This window comes from Chroicocephalus ridibundus, chromosome 8, assembly GCF_963924245.1.
Source record: "Chroicocephalus ridibundus chromosome 8, bChrRid1.1, whole genome shotgun sequence".
NCBI lineage: Eukaryota > Metazoa > Chordata > Aves > Charadriiformes > Laridae > Chroicocephalus > Chroicocephalus ridibundus.
In genome coordinates, this window is record NC_086291.1 from 6,215,778 (window position 1) to 6,237,569 (window position 21,792).

Here is a 21,792-nt window from a genome sequence, read left to right on the forward strand (position 1 = left end):
TGGGGGGTTTTGTATTAACCGCCTTATTTTGATGGGGAGGGGTGCTCTTAGAAGTGAAATAAGTCATTTTTTGTAAGCTCTAAGGGTAACATAGCTTGCAGTTTCATCTAACCAAACCGCTCTGTGAGCATGCAAAAAGAAAAAAAAAAAAAGTGACTAATTTAAAAAAAAAAAAAGCCTTTTTTATCAGAAATCCTCCCCTAGCCCTGTGTGCGCCTTGTGAGGTTGCTCCTTGAGTTATACAACCCCCCAGGGACTTTTCCACAGGGAAGCCCCACAGCTTGGCAGTGCCTGGCCGGCCGCTGCTAGCGGCGCCACAGCAATGGGGAGAGCTGGCGTGAAGGTAAATAAAACGTGGGGCCACTTTGGAGCCGTGTTTCCTATCCCAGGTAGGGGTAGGCGAGACAAAGCAGAGCTGGAGGCGAGGTGATACGGTGAATTCCCTCCCGTCCCATGGATACCCATCTTGTCTCCTGCTCCGGAACATGCCATAATAATTAAAATGCTCTGGAAATTAAACTTTTCCCATTCACCCTCCTCCTCCCGAAAAATCCCAGCCTACCAGGGAAGCTCTGTGCCCCTACTTTTACTGGGTGCGGAGAAAAGCCTCTGGTTCTTGGGAATAGCACAGAATTACATGCTGGCTTACATCAGATTTACTCCTCCTGTGCTTTGCTCTAGCTGCTCTATTAATTTTCAAACGCCTTGCGCAATTACCAGACCCGGGGAACAGTATTTTTGGGAGCAGCACCCACAAATAACTGCAATAAATAAACCTTGCTGTTCAAAAAGGGGGGAGAGCGGACACGGGGGTTGCGCTCACCTGGGTTTCAAGAGTATTTTTGGTGTGAATTTTCATCAGAAATTGTGCGTGCACAATGTGTTGGGGAGCTGCTGCAGGGGAGCATCTCCCCCAGGGACTGCGGAGGGGCTCCAAAGGAAGTCCAAGGCGCTGCTCCTGGGAGGATACTGGGTGCAGAAGGGCGGCCGCGGGTGCTTCCCGGGGGCAGGTTTGGGATGCGAGGGCTCCATATGGCTGGAAGGGATTAGCCCAGAGGATTAGATGAGCGGAGAGGAGGGGAAAGTTGCTGCAATTCCCCTCCCCTCCCCAAACCCCCTCATCTCTGACCCCTGGCAGATGTGCAGGGATGATTTCTGGGGACATTTATCACTGCTTCGGTTTTGGCTGTGCCCCCGGAGACACCGTCTCCGTGCTCCTGGGGGTGAGTGATGACCATGTCCTGGAGTGGGATCCTGTGCCGGCGGGTGATGAGGAAAGCTGAGATTTTCCTCCTGCTGCCGCCTCGCACCCACGTGTTGCGTTTTCCCTTGAGCTCAACGTGTTTCAAACCCGAGCTGTTTGCTCAAGCTTTAAGATCGCCTGGAGAGAGCATCGGTGGTGCACCACTATGCTTGGACAAATCTGCTCCCGAGGGACCAGGGATGGACGAGCCCAGGATATGGCACTCGAGGTCGCAGGCGGTGTGACCTTACCGGTGGCCGTCCAGGGCTTGGGGAGGGTTGGCACCACTGTTGCGGGATGCGGGATGCTCTGCAGCTCCATACCTAGGCAGTAAAGCACTGCATGGATGCAGGATGCTCCTCAGATCCATATCTCCACACCAAAACGTTGCATGGATGCAGGAGTGCAGGATGCTGTGTAGCTCCGGGCAGCACTTAGGTGTAAAGTGCTGCATGGAGGGCACAATATTTTTACCGTTTTTAAAAGATCACCCTGGAAATGGTAGGAATGGTGCTGAGGGGCGATGGCTTTTCTCCATGCACGCTGGCAAGGGCATGACTCCATCGCTAAACCCATCTTGGCTTGGGATTGGGGTTTGCTAACGGCTTTCCTCGTGATGCTCCGGTGTTGCCATCCCAGCAAAGGCTCATCAAGGGCTGGGTTGGCTCTCGGAGCACGACTGCAGCCTCACAAAGGACTTCCAAGCCCATACTTGCTTCTTGGGACACATCAAGGGTGGAAAAACCTGGTGGGCTTGTCATGGCAATGCTCCCAGGAGGGTGGATGCTGCAGGATGGGAGCTATTTGGGTGATGGGGAGGACAAAAGCCCGTAGCCATCATTGCTGTGGAATACAGAAGTCATGAAAATTGGCAATAAATCCATCCATCCCGGTTAATTCGGGGCTCTGACGTGCTGCCCTGCGTCTGGCCGCAGCAGTGCCGGCTGTTCCCATGCAAAGTCCGGCATCTTCCTCCCCATCTGCCTCGCCGGGATTTATACGAGGTGCCGGACTTTGGACCCACACAGCAAGTCACAGCCCTTTTTTAACTCAGCTGCCACCTCCACCTCAATTTAAGGCATTTCCATCCCTCCACCAGCATATTTAATAGAAGATGCTACGCAGAGGAGATACTACGAAGCATCTGCAAGCATCAACAAAGCCACTTTTGCTAAAAATGATGATTTTCTTTTTTTTTTTTTGGTTCGTCTGTTGCTTTGTTAGAGAAGGGGATTTGACTCTGCCTTTTTTTTTTTTTTTTTTTTTTTAAAAAAGGCTTATTGTGGAAAAACTTTACTCTTCACACATCAGCAGGCACATCCATCAGGGGCCGCTGCGAGCGGGGACGGACGCTCGGCCGCCTCCGTAGGTACACAAAGCCCGTTTGAACGCCTGCGAAAGGTTACGGCGGCGCTTTTTAAGCACCGCCGTAACCTTTCGCAGGCGTTCAAACGGGTTTTGTGTTATTACATGAAGATGGTGGCCGCCAGCATCTTGTCGGGGACGGGCAGATGGTGTTCACCTGCTCCGGACCAACTTCTTTCGCCCTTTGCCTTTGGTGTCAGGGAATAATACTGGGGCAGCTGCTAGCAGTAAAATAGGCTTAAGCAAATGGGATATTTTGGCATTCAAGTGCATGACAAGAATGGGAGTATTTGCATTAATTCCCTCCTCTCTTTCCCCGCGGCTGGAGATGATGGAGAAAATGGGGGCGTTTTCCCCGCGGGGCAGAGCCGGGTCTTGGTCTTCTCCGGCTGGACCAAGGGTGGGAAGTGTCGGATGCTGTGCCGGGGTGTTGGTGCTCCATCCCGCAGCATCCCGCTGCCCAAACAATGGAAATGGATGTTTTTTCTGGGGAGGTCACAGTGTTTACCGCTGTAAAGGCAGGTGCCGGGGGGAGTCTCACCCCCTTCCCTGAGTGCGGATGAGAGTTGGGTACCGGGCATCACTGGCTCCCCACGCAGCTTATTTTGTATTATTTTTGATTGCAAACCGCAACCGATGAGATCGGCTAGCTGAAACCCAAGGTGGCCAAAAAAAAAAAAATTTCTTTAAAAATATATTTCTAATCTGCACCCATCACCCATCTTTAATGGGGAAATCACTGCCAGGCGCTGGATGCCTTCGGGGCATTTTGCGGTGCGCCGGCTAGCCAACGGGATTGCCAATATCCTTGTTAGTTGTTAGTAAATCCTTTGGACAAGTTAAAACGATGTTTTCTCAAACTCACGTGGTGCAATGGCACAGCATTTTTCTAAAGCCGCGGATTGTATATTTTATTTTTTTTTTCTCTTTTAAATTAGTTCACCCGTTTAACTCAAGCTTTTCTTATAACCCCTTCCAAAATTCGCTTGGCAATTTCAAGCTGGAAGAAGGCAGAAGTTGGAGGAGCAGTGATTTGTACAGGCGCTGGGAAGCAGAAGCCGGGCTGCCAACGCCAGCAGCCTCCCTTGCACCTCATCACCAAATTATTACTTTTTTTTTTCAAGAGAGGCAGTATTTTTCCTTAATCTGATCTTTTCAAAGGCTGGTAAAAGAGAGGATTTGATTTCAGCCATGATGCTTAAGGCAGGGATGGAAGGTGACCTGGTACACGTGCTGACGAGCATCCAGCCATGCAACCCCACATAATTGCACCCCGACGGCAGCAGTGGGGAGCGAGGGGCATCCCGAGGCGTAAACACCCACCTGCTGTAACCGTCACTAACTTTGCAGAAAACCCCAGCAAATTATTTCTCCTGACGGCGTTGCTTGCCGGGGCTTTTTCCCTTGTGATTTTCAAAAAAATCAAATAATTTTTAAAAAAAAATCTGAAATTGATCTGTAAGCTTTGTGTAAAGTTTGTGTAGGTACGTCAGGAGCAAATCCGGGTGGAACCGTGAAGTGTCCGGTGCAGGAGAGAGCACAGGTTGTGGGTGCGAGGGGCTGCACGGCAGCGATGGCCGAGCGGCCCTCGGTGGAGCCGAGCATCCTGCGCTGATAGATGAGCGGTAGATTAATAGTCCTAAGCAATTGCATTATCTAATGAAAATTTTATATAATTATTTTATATAAGTTTTTTGGCAGGTGGGCCCTGAAATGGATGGTATTGATCGCTGGAAAAGAGCCTTGGCCTGTCTGTTGCTAGAATTATTAGAGGAGAATTGATAGTAATTAATACCTGTGTTTTTACAGTATTTTCCAGGCTGCTAATTAGGCACGAGATCCGTTTGAGCTGTTTGGCAGCGGGGAGGGGGTCGTACCCGGGTTTTAAGGTGTGGGCTGGATGTGGGACCCCAGCTTCACCTTCGCCCCACGCTGGGGCTGGCTGGGGGGGCGCTGAGGGATGCCCATGGCAAAGCGTCCCAAGGTACCGGCGATGCCTCGCATCCCCGTGGCGTGAAGTACCGGAGCGCTCTCCTCTGCAAAACCCTTCCTAAGTCAGGGGAAACGCCACCAGCGAGCCCGGCTTAACTTCCCACAAGTTTCCCTTCGTAACCCTTCCCCTGCACCCCCGCGTGCAAAGCCGGGCCTAATTGCATTGAGCCTGTTTTACACCTCCCGTGCTTATCATCCCCCACCCCCCCCTTTTAATTCGGTCTGCTGTGAAATTTTTGCAGCCCTGCCAAGTTATTTCCTTGGGATATATTTAGAGAAAGCCAGCTCAGCAGAGCGCGCTGGGTGTTTGCGTAAGGATGTTTGTAAATGTTAGCAGGAACGCTGGCGGGCTGGCGGAGCAGATGTCCGCGAGATGCTACCAAGAGCCTTATTTACAAACTTGTAAATGACTGAAGGGGTTTCCTTCCCGGGGATAAGGGGGACGCCGACTTAAAAGATTAAAATCCTATTGTTTCATGGCCGGGGCTGCTGTCTCAGATTATCCTTTACAAGGGGGGACAAAAAAAAAAAATAGCCCAGTATTAGCTTGAAACACCATTCAACTGTTTTGCCTTTTTTGGTTGGTGTTGTGTTTTTAAAGCTTAGGGAAAATGCGGGGCTGGGGCTTGTTTCGTTTTCAAGGAGGGGGAAAAAAGTGGCCGAGTGCGGCTGTCCTCAGCCAGGGTGTACGCTGGCACTTTGTGTGCCGGCCGGCTTGTAGGGGATGTATTTGAAATAAGCACAAAAAGTTTGCGACATCCTAGAAATATAATTAAGGCAAACTCGTATGCATGGCTCGGTGTCCCACGGGAGCGCGGTGACGGCGTTTGGGTAGCGTGGTGATACTGCTACAAGCCCATTTCCTCTATTTTGTTTTAATATCTACCATTCTTCGATTCTGTGATTCTTCTTGCCAATATACAAAGCTTCACCTCAGCCTCCTTTCGCCGCCTTTTACCCTAACATAAACCAAAACCCAGTTAGTTTTGTTTCCTGGAGCATCCAGCCAAATGGTTTGCAGCGGAGGATGCAGGATGGTCCCTGGCGTACCCTGACTGGGGGGCACAATGCGCCCCAAAAATCCCCTGAGCCCACCCGAGAGGCTTTGCGAGCACCGTGGTTTTGAAGTGGGTGCCGCAGTGGGTGCCCGTCGGCTGCCTCGGGCTGGTGTTTTAATTATTTTCACACACGTTGATGCAACGCAGATGCCGCCAGCGACCCGCGGAGGGGACTGGTGCAGGAGAGCATCCGAGGGCTCGGTCCAGAGGAAGCGGTCGGCGTGCCGTCCTCCCCCGGCGTTAATCGGGTTACTGCGAGGTGTGGGAGGGTTCTATTATTAAATTTAAAACCTGGCTATGTAAGATGAAGGCAGCTTTAACGAGATGAAAAGGCTTAACTGGAGTCCAATTAAATTCCGTATTACCTGTTTACGCAGCCTGCTTAAGTCCTGACCTGCACGCCGGTTTCTTCCCGACTCTCCAAAGCCTGTGCTCTAGGCAAAAAAATAAAATCAAAGGAGACAGATAGACACCAGATCCCCAACATGTCCCAAGCGTCCCCACACACTTGTACCAGAGGCTGCCCTCGAGTGCCTGGTGCTGCAAAGTGTGAGATGCAGCCCAAAAATCCTCTGTTTTTTGGCCCTGGAGCAGAGGCAAAACCATCCTGAGCCAAAAAAGCAAATGTCCGGCTGTCCTTAGTTTGGTTCGAGGTCTGTGCCATGAAGATATTTTCTCTCCCATCTCTGGGTTGGTTGATGGAGGCTGGGGCCGGCAGAGCGGCTGGTGCTGGTGGTGCTTCCCATGGCGGGAACATCCCCTCTGCTGCCTCCTGTCACCGTGCACCATCGTTGCGAGGTTATTTTTTATTTTTTAAAAAATAAGGTGTTTGGTGAAAGCCATCTGTGGGATGCTGGCGCTGCTTGCCTGGAGCCTGCGGTAGGGACACTGTCTCGCCTTTAACAGCAGAGTAAATACCGCTGAGGGGAACTGGGACCTGGTTTTTATCATTAATAGAAACCATGGCTTGTGTTGGGGAAGCCTGGCAGGTCCGGGCGGGCGGCGAGCCGAGGCTGGGCTGGTCCCTGCCGTCCTGCAGGGTATCGTCTCGCTGTGACGCTGGGAACCTTGCAGGATGGGATGCATCGGGGTGCAGCGCCTTAACCCACCTTCGACATGCTCTTGCAGGCGGCTCAGGCTCGTCCAGTGATGGGGACGAGAAGGAAGAATCCCGTCGCAGCATTCCGAGGGCTTCCGTGGGATCCAAAAAGCTTCCCAGACCTTCCCTTGTTGGGTGCTGCCTTTTATTACCAGGGGTACCCTGGGGCTGGGGGTAACAGCGTGCTGTCGCTGGAGGCGATTTCAGCCCACCAGCTCTGCTCTGCTTTTTAAGTTCAATGCCCCGAAACCCTCTCGGCCCCGGTGGTGCCTCATCGCTCCTCTCGGGTCGAGCCTGCCGGGGGCGGGGGGGCAGGAAGCCGCTCACCGCACCCAGCTCTCACCAACCTTCACACCGAGCAAAGACCTAAACACGGCGTTAAAGGAAGTAAATAAGTAAAATTAGGGGCCCGCAGCTCCTCCCGGGGCGGTGGGACGAACGGAGGTGAGTCGTTTTCCCGGTCTGGGAAAGCAAATTGGGGTGACACCGAAATGCTGGCGGGGCAACCTGGTGCCTCTTCCCCACCACTCTTAAATGCAATTAATACAGCAGAATATCCCGGGTTCTTCCTAAGGATTAGGTTAAGAAAACAAACCGGTTTTAATAGCCCTTTTACATCCTACAAAGATTTTAGCTGCAAAACCTAACTGGTTTGGCAGTGCAGCCAAGCAGCCCATCTTTTCTTTTTCTTTTTTTCCCGTTTTTCCCCCCTACCCTGATGCCAGCGGTCCTGCGCGAGCGGGATCCTACCGATAATTCAAGTGCCCAGCTCCTGGTTGTGCTGTTTTGTCCGATTTCCATTGCCTCCTGACCTCCATCCTTCTTTATTTGCAAAGCTATACTCGCAGGCAGCGGTAATAAATCAATTAATGACTCTGATGAATCGTTTAATGGCTGACAAAATAACACTACAGTCAACAGCTTGGATCTCTACAGCAGTACCAGAAGACGCTGGTTGACTCAGGGTAGGGAGACGAAACAGAGACTGTTAGCTCAATTAGTGCAATTAGTGTGCGATTTAAAGGCTTAGACGGCATCTGCTGGCATACCGAGCCGGTGTGTTAACTGAGAGCTTCGGTTTGGAAGCGAAATGCGGCCATCCAGATTGCCATCGCTCCGCTCGCTTCCACCAAAAAAAAGAGGGAAAAAAATCCAACGTACGTGGGGCCGGGGTGGGGCGGGGAATAAATGTGTATATATGTACGTGTGTGTATATAGCTATATATGCGTGCCCCAGGAACTGCATTTTGTTTCCGGCACGGAGCAAATTTACCATTTAATAAAAGGCAAACGAGCCGGCGTGCTGGCTGTGCCAGAGCTGTCCCTGCTCGTCCCCGGCGTCCTTTGGTGGAAGGGAATTTGGGACATGGCGTGCTACCGGGGACCTTCGGGTGGCTGGACGTGGCTTCGGTTTGGCACCAGCGTGGATGCGGTGGCACAACGGGCTTTGTGCTCCTGAACCAAGCTGGGAGGGTTTAGGGGGGCTTAGATATTCTCCTGGTGAAAGGGGCTTGGCAGACAAACTCCAGCCGAAAGCTCCAGAGTCCCTAAAAAGAGTCTCTTAACCAAAATGGTGGAAATCAGTCAGGGGAAAGGGAGCTAGGGGGGCAAAAAAGTCCGAATTTTTTGGAAATTGGTGCTGTAAAGGCCTTGGGTTTTGGGTGTTGACCCTCGGGGTTTGAGTCCTCACCCTTAGGGTTTGGGAAATTTGTTCCCACTGTCTTCCCCCCCCCCCCCCGCCGTTTTCTTTCTTTTCTGGCGCTTTCCCCAGGGGTTTGCAGAGCTGCTCCAGCCGTGGCTGAGCTCCCATGGCTTCGGCAGGGCTAAAGGTGCCTCCGTGTTTACCTTAGCGGCGGTGATGGGGAGGGGAATAAAAAAGAAATAAAATGTCACTTCGCAGCCTTGTAAATCATTCATCAAGGGCTGACCAATTTGGCTCCCATCCTACAATATGCTCAGGGCACTTGCGGGTTTTTAATTACCGAGTTCTGCCAAGCGCCACATGTGCGAGGAACTTTAAATCCCCGTTTACGCCGCGAAGGCATAGGTGAGGTTTCGGGGTGTTTAGCGCAGAAAAATCCTCTGCGGTTTTGTGGGAAAACGGGCATTTCGCTTCAAGATTTTCTTTGGCTGCTTCGCCCTCCTCCCTCTGCTCCCTGTTGCGGAGGGAAGGAGGAAGGCAGTGTACTTTCCTCCTGGATCCCGTCCTCGCTCCCCACTGCTTTGGGATCCATTCCGCTTTGGGAGATTCCCCCGGCAAAGGATTATGGTGCGCTGGAAATCTCTTGAAACCATAAAATATCACCTTGGCAGCTTTATTGCAGCGCTCGCCGCCTTGGGAGAGAAGCGTTTTGCGTGATAGAGGGTTTAATAAAGGAAATTCCAAATGGGCTCGCTGCAGTTTGGGGCTCGGTCTTATATATTTTTGCATTAAGAACCGTCATCTGCTTTGCAGAGAAACTGCAATATGTTCATGGCCTTGGATTAAGATTTGGTTTTACTTTTATAGCTGACCCACTTGGGGGGATGGAGGGAGGGGGAGAAGTGGGTTCACTCCCTCTCCCGTCTATTTTTGCTGCCGTCTGATGTATAAAAAGAGCCTGGAACGGGCAGGCTTATTTTTCCTGCCAGGACGACTTTTTTTTTTTTTTTTTTTTATGAACTGTAAAAACACTCAGATCTGGCCTTTGCTGTGGATGCAGGGGGAGCTGCTCGGGATGCCGCGTTCAGGGGCAGGGGGGAGTGTGGTGTGGGCTGTGCCTGGGGGCTCAGGACCCCGCACCCGCAGGGGGACCCCACTTATTTCGCCAAGGGGGTCTGGGGTTTTCTGGTCCAGAATAGCAAGAGTCCCAACCAGACACTGGGGTCCCACCTTGGCAAGCCTTAGTCCTTAGTAGCAATCCTTAATTTTCCAGGCTGCCCAAGTCCTGACACCCCAGTGTACCACCTCTGCTCACACAGAATCATAAAACGGTTTGGGTTGGAAGGGACCTTAAAGACCATCTGGTTCCAACCCCCTGCCATGGGCGGGGACACCTCCCACTAGACCAGGTTGCACAAAGCTTCATCCACCCCGGCCTTGAACACCTCCAGGGATGGGGCATCCACAGCTTCCCTGGGCAGCCTGTTCCAGTGTCTCACCACCCACTCAGGAAAGAATTTCTTCCTAATATCTAGTCTACATCTACCTTCTTTCAGGTTAAAACTGTTACCCCTCATCCTATCTCTATGCTCCCTGATCCAGGGTCCCTCCCCAGCTTTCCTGTAGCCCCCTTTAGGTACTGGAAGGGGCTCTCAGGTCTCCCTGGAGCCTTCTCTTCTCCAGGCTGAAGATCCCCAACTCTCTCAGCCTGTCCTCATAGGAGAGGTGCTCCAGCGCTCTGATGATCTTTGTGGCCTCCTCTGCACTCACTCCGACAGGTCCATGTCCTTCTTGTGTTGGTGGCCCCAGAGCTGGACACAGTACTCCAGGTGGGGTCTCATGAGAGCAGAGTGGCAGAATCGCCTCCCTCGCCCTGCTGGTCACGCTTCTTTGGATGCAGCCCAGGATGCGGTTGGCTTTCTGGGCTGCAAGCACACATTGCCAGGTCCCGTTGAGCTTCTCATCCACCAACATGCCCAAGTCCTTCTCCTCAGGGCTGCTCTCACTCCGTTCTCTGCCCAGCCTGTATTTGTGCCTGGGATTGCCGTGACCCAGGTGCAGGACCTTTCACCTGGCCTTATTGAACTTCATGATGTTTGCACAGGCCCACCTCTCCAGCCTGTCCAGGTCCCTCTGGATGGCATCCCTCCCCTCCAGCATGTTGACCACAGCTCGGTGTTGTCAGCAAACTTACTGAGGATGCACTTGCACTTGCCACCACATCAGAAGCAGTCAGGGGCCGGGGCTGGCTTGGCTGCTGTCAGGACATGGGGTTTGTTGGGGTCAGGGTGCGCCAAGCTTTGGGGTAAACCCAAGCCTGAGCAGGCTCATGTGTACCCCATCTGCTCGTGGGATTTCCTCGGTGGAAAATTTTTCCACTAATTTTTGTTGTGGTGGATGATTTTCCTTGGCCCCGCCACGTGGTTTTAGGTGGGTAAGGCCATCATAAAAATTTGTGGAGGGAATGGTTGAGTGGTCCAAACACAAGGAATATCACTGAGGCTGCCTTGTAACTGCCCTGGGAAGGAGGGTTCGTTTGGCGATGGGTAAACGAGAGTGCGCTTCAATGGCACAGGTATCGCTCCTAGCCCAGCAGGGACGTGTGTCAGCAGGGATCCTCGGGGAAAGGACCTCCCATCATCCTGGTGCTTTCCCAGTGCCGCCGGCTGCACAGCACAGCGAGGAAGTAAATAGAGATGCTGAGCAGGAGCGAGCGGAGCGTCTGGGTACCCCATGTCCGCCCCCATCCCTCCTTTTCAGGGCTGGAGCCACTAGGATGGCTCGTCCTGGGGAATGTGACCCCGCAGGTCGGGTGCGATGAATTTGGAAATTCATAATAAAACCTCAGCATGCTGGTTAGGTCAGGGAGGCGTCTTTTTCGTAGCACAGAACTGAACTGGCGAGTGGTGGGGGGGGGAGGTGGGGTAAGAGAAGCATTTTAAAAGCCTTAAAACAGATTCTGCCTGAAGTGATGCATTGGATGAGTCTCCTTGGTGGATTAACGAGACTGAATACCTGGGTAAATGAATAAATAAGCCCCAGAATTAGCCCCATTTTTTGTGCAGCCATCTTCTCCATGGGTGAATCGCAGAGGCCGGTGCCGCTCCGGCTCCGAGCATCCTCTGCTTTTTCCCCCGGGCAACGAAGATGCTTGGGGTATGGGGAGCGATGCTTGGGGCATGGGGAACGATGCTTGGGGTATGGGGAGCGATGCTTGGGGCATGGGGAGCGATGCTTGGGGTATGGGGAGCGATGCTCGGGACATGGGGAGCGATGCTCGGGGCTCTGGGGGTAACAGGCTAATCGACTCAGTATGGTGTGGCAGGAGAGACAGCTTTTTTAATGTGTTTTTTTTCTTAACTCTGACTCAAACCCACCATGTTTGTCCTGTTTTTGTTCCCCGCAGAGCGCAGCTGCCGCCCCGAGTCCCGTGCTTGGAAACATTCCCCCGAACGACGGGATGCCCGGGGGCCCCATCCCGCCCGGTTTCTTCCAGGTAGGCTGCCGCTCCTCCCGGTGCTCGCCTCCACCCCACGCACGTGTTTGCTTACGCTCTGGGTGTCAGCGCTGTCGTGACTGTGGTTTTTTTTCCCAAGGGGATGCTAGGGAAGCAGCGTGTCCACGTAGCTGACCTGTCTAGGGACAACTCCTGTTCTGCTGTCCTTCCACGTTTGCTTTCTATTTTTTTGTGGCCTCAGAGCCAATTTCTTTCTCCCTCGAAGAGGTTACTGTGTGTTTACAACCGATGTTTTTTTCCAAAGCTGCTTGGTTTGTGTTTGGGTTGAGATTGTATTTGTTCTCCGGTCCTAACAGACGTGCATAATTGAAAACATTCTGGATTTTGATTCCTGAAACTTCCCCCCCCCCCTCCCGCCCCCCACCTCCCTCTCTGGTTAACCGCTTGATTTTTTCCAAATGCAATCACTGAAAGCATTAACAAACGCTGGCTGCGGCTGCAGGCAGGAGCCGGCTCCAGCCAAGTCCCCGAATGCCGTGGAGGCACCTTGTAAGCAAATACCTCGCAAAGTCCCCAAAGTCCCCTCGCTCCTTCCTTCTCCCGCGCCGAGCTCCGACCAAGGAGGGGGTAATGTATGTTTGGAGTGACGCGGATGGAAGGGTTCTCGACAAGCTCATAGAAAAGGAGTTTTCAAAACTTGAACCGTGGGGGGGGTTTTGGGGGGTTTCTTTGAAATCTCCTCGCACGGCGTGAGCCTCACTGGTTTGCAGCGGCGTAAGCTCTCGGTGCATTCAAATCTTCCTTCTTGAGGAAGAAACACTTGTTCGTGTAACAAATGGGATAAGAGTTGAAAGGAATATTTGTTTTGGCAAGCTGGGGTTTTTTTTTATCTGGGCTTGTGATTTGTATATGGGAGAACTTCTCGGGCAGTAGACAGCCAGACTCGATAAGGCGCTTGTGATTTATTGTGGCGATATCTGAGCCCGATATTGCCGTTTGCGTGTGTATGGGAAGGGGGAAGGAGGGTCCTGTCTTTTTTTTTTTTTTCTTTTAAGAGAGATCCCATTTCCTGAACATGCTTCTGACAAAGTAAGAATATCCGGTATTGATTGGGAACCCTAAAACAGGCGAATGTTGTAGCAGCACTTGGCGGCACGGGGTGAAGCTAACTGCAGAGATAGTATCTCGCAGGTCATAGCTGCTGCCAGCAATTCGAGTGCCAGGCTGCTGCTTCCAACAAATGTGTCTCCAAACGTCCTGATCTCGCCCCGTGGCGAAGCTGACTGTCCTTTGGGGCTCCTGCTTCACGCAGAGCTGCGAGGGCTGCAAAACTGGCACGGAGTTAGGGCAAGGCTTCAAGAGTATGGCTTGGCTTTCCCCGAGAGGGGAAGGTGAGGAAGGAGTCGCGTCTCCCCAGACGTGCTGTTCGTGCTCCCTTCTCAACTCTTCCCGTTGCCAACCTCCAAGCTGTCCCCCCTCCTTTCCTTTCTGCCCTCCCATAGCGTTTTTGCACTGAGGGTCCGATTCAGGAGCGAACAGCCCATCCTCACCCTCTACCTCTTGTGTGGCTGGACCAGGAGCCGCTGGGGAAGGGGGGCTCAGAAGCAGCCCTGCTTTCTTAGGACCTTTGGTGGGGGGGTCCTGAAAACCCAGCAGAAGTAATGGCAGTGGTGCAGGTGTCGTGTGCGGGGATGCTGCCCGTCCCCAGAGCTGCTGGGGGGAAGAGAGGCCGGGTGCCGATGCATATGGCTCGCATGTGATATCTCAAGAGCCTGCCTTTCCTGAAAGCCCTCCAACATCTGGTTTCTCCTCCCAGCCCTGGGGATGGAGGGGAGGAGGGGAGAAGAAAAATCCCACCTTTTAACACAGTCTGAACATCGCCTCCGTGAAAGCCTGGCTGATTTATTGCGAGTGCTGGAGCTCGTTCCAGCTTCAGGAGGTCCTGGAGACCAGCTCTTACAGAGGTGGGCTGGAGGCTCGGTGGCGAGCTGGTCACAGCTCAGGGGTAATGTCCTATCTCTGTAGGAAATTTAAGCGCTGAACTTAAGAGGGCAAGTCCAAAAAGGTCTCAGGAGATGCAAAGGACTTCTCCCTGACCCTTGGTGTGCCAGCCCTGGGAGTGAGTGAGGTTCCTGGTGGTACCACCTTGGCCAGTGCCCTCCTCATGCCAGGAGACCGGAGGATGGGGGGGGCCAGCATCTCACTCTTGTGCACCATGCTGAAGGCACCAGGGACCTGCAGGGATATCCCTGAGGATAGGAGGCATGGGCAGATCATTTGTGAGAGGATTTAGAGGGCCTGATACTGTCCTGGCATGGTGGTGCATCGCACGAGGAGCTGAGGAGGGAGTCACCAGTGAAGGTCAGGTTGCAGAAACCCCAAGCTGAAGCCCTGGGGGGAGCATTAAGCCCCCACACCCCATGCATTCAGATGTGCACTGCAGTTTGGTAAAGGGAAAGAAAATACATGGACCATTCCTGGGAGCTAGTGGCCCAAAAACCCGTGGGAGTGAGCTTGGAGCAGAAGTGACGCGCCAGGAAGGGAAGAGAGGAGGAGCCCAGGCTGCAGCCGCCACCGTCTTGCAGGGAGAGTCACTTCCCTGTGTTGGGGCTCAGCAGCGACCTTTGGGCTGGAGGCCAAGGGAGATACAGGCCACAGAGTCTCCCAAAACGATGGGAAAGGAGAGGCCCTGGACACCCTTGGGTTGCTGGGGCGTTGCGTGGTGCCAGCCGTCGGCACGGCATCGGGCAGTGCTCCGGACAAAAGGTGGACGGGTTGCCGGCTGGCGTGGGTAGATGCTTTTATTTAAATCTCTCTCTTTGTCCCTTTGAGATGAGCAAACAAACCCTCTGCTCATCCTCCTAAAGGTCATCGGAGGCGTTCCTGCTTTTGTTTTGAAACCTGGATTGATGCCGGGGTGCAGATCCCTTAAAGGAGGGAGAGGGGGGTGCAGGGAAATATAGGAAGAAAAATTAAAAATTGAAAGCCATTAATACCACACCTTCTTAAGAATAAATAAATAGGGGCGGGGGGGGGCACAGTCAGCAGCCCCCTGCCGTGGCCGTGCCCCTTCTCCCCGGTGCAAACTCCCCGCGCCGCCCCGTACCCCTCACGCTGATGAAATGGAAAGTTGACCATAAATCAATGTCGGCGGCTGCGTTAGCTATGCATCAGCGGCTCGGCGCCCGAGATGCACCAAAACAAAGCGCCGGGCTGCTTGGTGTTCCCACACTGCCCCCTAATGCAGAGACACCTCGGGAAACGGGGAGGACAGGGGGCTCCGGAGCCTGGCGGGGGGCTCCCCCTGACACCCCCTGTCCTCCCCGCCTCTCCTCCCTGCATCCCGGAGAGCATCGCTTTGGGGAAGGGGTGAGGATGGTAAAGCCGGGGGCAATAGGAAGGGCTCCATGTTGTCCTGCTTCCTCCTTGGATGCCACCATTTTCCCCCTGCTCAGTTGTCCTGATGTCTCAGTGGGATTTGCCACTGCCACCAGCTGTGGTCAGCCAGCTCCGGCCAGGTGGCACAAAAGCCGCAAAACTAGGCTGTCCTTCCCAAAATCCCCGGGGCAGAGCTCGGTGCCAGCCTTGCACCGGGCAGGGTTTGAAGGAAGGTGTCTTACGAGCCAGAGAAAAGGAAAAGCAAGCATCAGAGAAAGTTGGGGGTTTTTTTTCTGGAAGTTTAGTAGGATGCCCGAGGCTTTTGTACCGAGCGTCTGGAGCATATGGTGGGATTTGCAGTCAACTTTCTCTCGGGTGCTCCAGCCAGATGGAGGTGACTGTTCTTGGCTCCGGCTGACACGGGTTTGTTTCCTGAAGAGCTTGTGTTTAACATATTCCTTAAAACCAGGCTTCTGCAGTTGGGAGCCCCAGCTGCAGGCGAGGCAGAGCTCCTGCCCACGGCTGCCTTCCACCGTCGGCGGGGGAACTTGGCCCCCCCCTTGCCTTGCTTTGCCCTGCCTTGCCTTGCTTTGGCCTCTTTTGCCCTTTCTTGCCTTGCTTTGCCCTACCTTGCCTTGCCCTCTCTCGGGAAGGTGCGGAAGCTGGCCGTGGTCCTCCTCTCTGAGGGCACCTGGAGCATCTAAAGGCTCCATCAAGGATATCTCATTTTTTTGGTTGATAACCGGCAAAACCGCCCTCTCCTTCCCTACAAATAAAGCTCCTACCCAATAAACCCAGGCACGCGTTTAATGAATCTCCCCCTAATTTATTTTGGCATTTTCTAATGTCAAACGGCCGGCGCAGGTATTTTAAAACACAAAGATGCCTTCCTGTTGCTAACTCTAAATTGTCGGCATCTCGTGGCAGCGATGCTTTGCCTGCTCGTACCATCCCGCATTGTTCTGCCACCCCCAGAGGTGCTTGGAAATGTTTTTAAATAGAAAAACTCCCCCATTAGCTGAAAGTATGTAGCCCATAAAACATGATCCATTTGTGGTGAATTACGCTGGAAACATAAATTGACACACGCGGAGCTATGATCGCTCGTGCCATTTTCCATCTTTAATATTTTACAAGAAGTTTGAGGAGTCGAGCTGGTGAAAGACGGAGTGGAAATAACCTGATCGCCTGGAAACTCTGGGTAGAAAGCAGCAGCAGCAGCAAACTTTGGTCGTCTGATGGGCCAGGTTGGGCTTTTAAAGTCCCTGTGGTGTAGAGGAGGGGGGAAATGAAGCAGGGAGGAGGTTGGGGCACCGAGGGCTGTGGGAAACAGTTTCCTCTAACGCCGTTTTAGCTGTTTGGGGTTATTTGTTGGGGTTTTTTTCAGGCAGCTACAGGAAGGTGAGAAAAGTAAAGTAAGGCTTTAGTAGGCCTAGCCACCCCTAGGCAAGGCATCCAGTTTGGGGGGGGGGGAAATTAGGAAAAAATAAGAAAAAAACCCGAGAGCTTGAGATATGATGGAGTTTCTCGGGTTGGGTCTTGAGATGAGAGTGAATTCTCTGCCGAGCAGGTCCTGCTCACCACGTGGGATGGACTCCGCTGAGGGGATGCGGCTCCGGGGCTTTTGGGATGTGGAGGAAGCAAGGACTGTGTGCGTTCGGCCTCCTCTTGTAACAGCGCTAGTTAATAACTGCTAAATACCCGGTTTTTTTAAGTCAAAACAAAGGGTTGTTCTGTTGGTTGGAGGCCACATGTCATCTCTGCAAAACACTTGTCTTAACCGCCACAATCCGTCGGGATCGTCTGCCGCTTCCTCCGCAGCCAGGGAAAACCCATGCAAAAAAGCAACCGATACGGCAGGCGTTCCTGGCCCTGGAACATCTGCAAATATTTACGGAGATAACGATATCCAGAGGGTCTGCCTTTCTGACGGAGCGGAGCAGCCGTGCGGCGGGGGGCGCAGGAGGGGGCCGCGGCGGTTGCAGCCCGGAGCGAGCATTTCGGATGCTGCCGCTCTTATGAAATAGAAGAAAAGAATGAAGAAGATTAAAAAAAAAAAGGCATTCAAAAAAAAAAAAGCCCCTTTTGGCTCCTCCCTGCCTGACGAGATGTTTGCCGGGTGTCTGTAGACACATTATCCAGAAGTCTGCCAGGAGCGGGACCACATGGGATAACGCAACGGTGAGGATAGAATCATAGAATGCGTTGGGTTGGAAGGGACCTGTGAAGGCCATCTAGTCCCACCCCCCTGGAGTCAGCAGGGACATCTTCAACTAGATCAGGTTGCTCAGAGCCTCATCAAGCCTGGCCTTGAATGTCTCCAGGGATGGGGCCTCCACCACCTCTCTGGGCAACCTTTTCCAGTGTCTCACCACCCTCATTGTAAAGAACTTCTTCCTAATGTCTAATCTAAACCTGCCCTGCTCTAGTTTAAAACCATTGCCCCTCGTCCTATCGCTACATGCCCTTGCAAACAGCCCCTCCCCAGCTTTCTTGTAGGCCCCCTTCAGGTACTGGAAGGCTGCTATAAGTGGTGCCGAGCCGGGAGCATCCCGGGAAGCATCCCAGGGCGGCGGGGCAGGACCACGCTCCGGAGGATGCATCCAGCAGCACAAATAACAGATGCTCCCCAGATCCGAACGCCGCGGGGGATTTGTCTCTGGTAAAAATGCTGCCGTGTCTTGTAGATGCTTTTTCTACAATAACCAAACGGTGCTTGCTCTGGAGCTCTAAATGCGGCCCCAAAGCCTCATCTCTGGGCCCAGCTGGGTTGTGTGTAGGTGGCCATGTCCACTGTGCATTCGATACCTGTTAACCCCACACCTTCACACGCCGGAGGATACAAGAGGGAGGACATCGGGGGTTTAATAACTTCAGGATGGGGTCTCCTTGCCTGTCCACTCAGTACCTGGATAACAACAACGTCTTCCTTGCAGCACAGCAAGGCAGGCGTTGTGGAGGACCCGTTGACCCTTGTGTTGTTGGGACTTGAGGGTTGGCCTCTGTGCGTCCCAGTTGGTCCTTTCCACTCGGTTTCATCACTCATTCACCTTTGCCAGTCTTCCCTACCCCAGATCCTACAGCTGTGACGTGTAGGAAGGGCTTTGGTGGTGGCCAGACCTCGTTGAGAGGTGTTGTTCTCCATGAACCGGTGGCAGGAGGTGGCTGCTGCCCCTGGTGCAGTTTTCATTCTCACGGGCAGAGTTAGCCACTTCAGCAAAAATAAGTCAAATTTCATGCATGGAGGTGACTTCTAAAGGTGGTCAATGCTACAGTTGGACCATGGAGGTTTGTCTTCTCCACTGTGGTGGGACGTGGATGGAGAAGGCAGTTGTGTTGGCACCGGGAGGGTTGTCCTGAGGTGCTGCCACCTCTTCCAGCCTAGGAAGGCCGGTTGCCTTTGGCTCCTGGAGAATAAATGGTGGTGTAAATGGTGGGACGTCATTTCCCTGGGCGCAGCGGCTGGAGCGGGAAGGCTGGCAGGAGGCTGCTGGTTTAAATCCGCCTGGCTCCATCTCGCTGCCGAACCGTTCAAATGAGAAAAAAAAAAAAAAAAAGAAAAAAAAAAGAAAAAAAAAAGAGGAAAAAAACCCACCCTCTTACTTTATTTACATTGCACTCAAGTTTCCGCCGTACAAAAGATTTGCAGGTGCAAATATGTCCTGCCTTCATTAACTTCCCCTCCCTTTTTAATTTATGTGATTTCAATTTTCCTTCCCTGTACTGTTAATTAGGGGACCCTCTAATCAGTACCATTATCACAGTGGTATTCATGTTTAGGAAAGCTGCTAAACAAATGCTTGCAAAATTGCTAAATGGCTAATTAATGTCTGTTAATTAAGAAAATTGCTCATGGTAACAAACCATGCCATTGCTGGCAGCAGCTAGAAGGCGAACACTTGTTGAAATCAGTAACGAGGCAGGTAGAGAACATCTGCTCCGGCGCCGGTCCTGGAGCTGCCGTCGCTTCCCATCACCTACTGACAAAGCTCGTTTGCTTTTTCTCTACCAATTACACCTCCTTTGACTCAAAAAAATACCTTCTTCCTTTTTTTCTTTTTTTTTTTTTTTTTCCTTCCTTACGTTAACACGCACCGCTATGTTCTTGCACCGAGCGCGCGGTTTTTCCAAGCAAATTTTAATTTCATGCTTTTAAGGGAAATTTAAAAAAAAAAAAAAAAAAAAAAAAGAAAGAAAAAAGTGGGCGTTCAAACCCAAAATGTCAGCGGCTGCTGCATTGCAGCCTTAAACCTGCACCGACTAATCTCTCCTTTTTTCCCCTAGACATCCTTTCTTTGCTCGCAAGCCATTTTACTCGCATCCGTAGGGAATCCACCTCGAGGAAGGCTGTTGCATCCGTCCAGGCTGGCGATGCAGCCCCCGGTTGTGCCGGCCAAACGCTGCCCAGGCGCGAGCTGGGACGTGCTCCTCGTCCTCTGCGCTCGCTCCGCCACCTCCACCGAACCACGCTCAAAAAAACCAAAAACCAACCCAAAACCCAGAGGTGTTCCCAACCTTTGGGATGAGAGAGGAGAAAATGAGATTTTTTTTTTTGGTTTGGGGGCGTTTTTTTTTTTTTCCCTGTTTGCCCCAACCTCTTCAGTCCTCTCCTGCGTATTTTTTCTTCCTCGTTGCACGCCCTTGCGAAGTGTTTCCCTGTGTGTTTATCATTGCAGACTTGGTTGAACTACCGGACCGTTTACCGTCAATGTAGCTGCTGTATTTTGACAGATGTTCTGATTTTTAATATTTTATTTTTTTTTTTATATATATCGTCATTCATCGTTCAGCTACAAATGAATAGAAACTCAATTAAAAAGAGGAAAAAAAAAAAAAAACAACAAAAAAAAAAAAATTTAAAAATGGGAGAACCGACTCCCCGACGAAACAGGTCCGCCCGTCAATCCTTTTTTTAGCTCTTTCTGCGCTTTCATGTGCTAATCTATAACCTCCTTCTACTGTCTGACCTCACAGGGACCGCCTGGGTCACAGCCCTCGCCACACGCACAGCCTCCACCCCACAATCCTAACAGCATGATGGGACCCCACAGTCAGGTAAAGACACTAGCGATGGGTAGGGCTGTGAACCGGGACGTGCGCTCGATTTGCCTTTTTTTTTTTTTTTTTTTTTTTTTTCCCTCTATATAAGCATGCTGGGCGGCGGGTACCCACCCCCCGGGGAGCATCCCCCCGGGCACCCCAGCTCCGAAGCAAAATGGTGGGTTTTTTCCCCATTTTTTTTCTTTTTTTTTTCTTTTTTTTTTTTTTTTTTGGATGTGTAGTTGTCAATGGACTGAGAATTCAATCGTGGGTATCAGACTGTTTTACCTTCCCAAGGTAGCCTGAGAAATTTAACTGGATGTGGGTTTTTAAGCTTCTATTAGTAGCAGCAGTTATAAAAAAAAAAGTAACTTTAAGTCTTTCTTCTTCTTTTTTTTTTTTTTTTCAGTACTTAGCATTGGGGGTTTTTCGTGTGTGCGTGTCTGTATGTGCTTATTTGCCACTTTTTTTAATGTATCTCTATATATTTAAACTTGAACAGTATCTAACACTCAGGGTTTCCCATGCACTAATTTTAACAGCCTCACCTAGTATTGCCGATGTCAAACGCTCTCAAACAATAAACCTACAGAGAAAATGTTAAAAAAAACGGACTCCGGACATCTTTTTTTTTTTTTTTTTTTTTTTTTTTCCTTTCGAAACTTCACTTTTTGAAAAAGGATGTCTCCAGGAAAGAAAAAAAAAAAAAAAAAAAAAACAACCAAAAATAAAAGCAGTGTGTACAGTGTAACCGGCGTGCGTGGGGAGCGTGCTGCCTCCCCGCAGCTCGGCCCTGACCTCCCTTTTGTGTCCCCCACAGCCGTTCATGTCGCCGCGCTACGCCGGAGGTCCCCGGCCCCCCATCAGGATGGGCAACCAGGTACTGCGCTCCCGGGCTCCGCGCCGGCGGGTTTCCCCGGGGATGGCTTTTATCTGGGGAGGGGGATGAGGGCCACGTGCCCTGCCGAGGCTCCTTGGGTTTGGATGGCAAACATCGCATCCTTCGGACATCCTCCGTTTTTGTGTTGCTGGAGCGTCAAGTGTCACACAACCATTTTATATTCATTTTTTTTTTTTTTGAGGTTCGGGCATATCCAGGGTATAAATGGCGGTGGGGCATGTGCCGTTTTTTATTTGTGGTGTTCTCAGCGCAGCCGTGCCGTGCTGTGGGCTCGCTGCCCGGCTAGATTTTCCCTGGAATCGCAGAAAATTAAAGTGATGGAGATAATCCCGCTGCTGGGTTGACCCAGCGCTCAGATCAGCGGCGGGGTCAAGCGGGGCAGGTCACCGCTGAATTTTTGGGGTTGGGCTTATCCTCTTATCCCAGCTTAAACAAGGGCAGTTTGTTTCTGGCCTTACGGACGGAGGCTTCCACCCCACGCGCTGCCTGAACGCGTGGCTTGGGTAGAGGAATTCATCTCCTTCCCGACGATGCCGTGCGGATCCGCAGGGTAATAACCCAACCAGAGGTTATTTGTCATTAAAGGGAAATTAAAGGAAACCTGTAATTCCTTTGAG

At 51.9% G+C, this 21,792-nt stretch overlaps 1 protein-coding gene across 3 annotated transcripts in view; it reads left to right on the top strand.

The window, feature by feature from the left end:
- SSBP3 (single stranded DNA binding protein 3) overlaps positions 1 to 21,792 on the top strand; it is a 55,565-nt gene that overhangs the window by 24,448 nt on the left and 9,325 nt on the right. Inside the window, exons 5-7 of one of the 3 annotated variants that reach the window (XM_063342717.1) lie at positions 11,806 to 11,895; positions 20,209 to 20,289; positions 21,095 to 21,154. In XM_063342717.1, the coding sequence (XP_063198787.1) occupies positions 11,806 to 11,895; positions 20,209 to 20,289; positions 21,095 to 21,154 (231 nt within the window). The remainder of the gene's footprint in view (positions 1 to 11,805; positions 11,896 to 20,208; positions 20,290 to 21,094; positions 21,155 to 21,792) is intronic. The other 2 variants (XM_063342718.1, XM_063342719.1) reach the window with 2 other exon arrangements.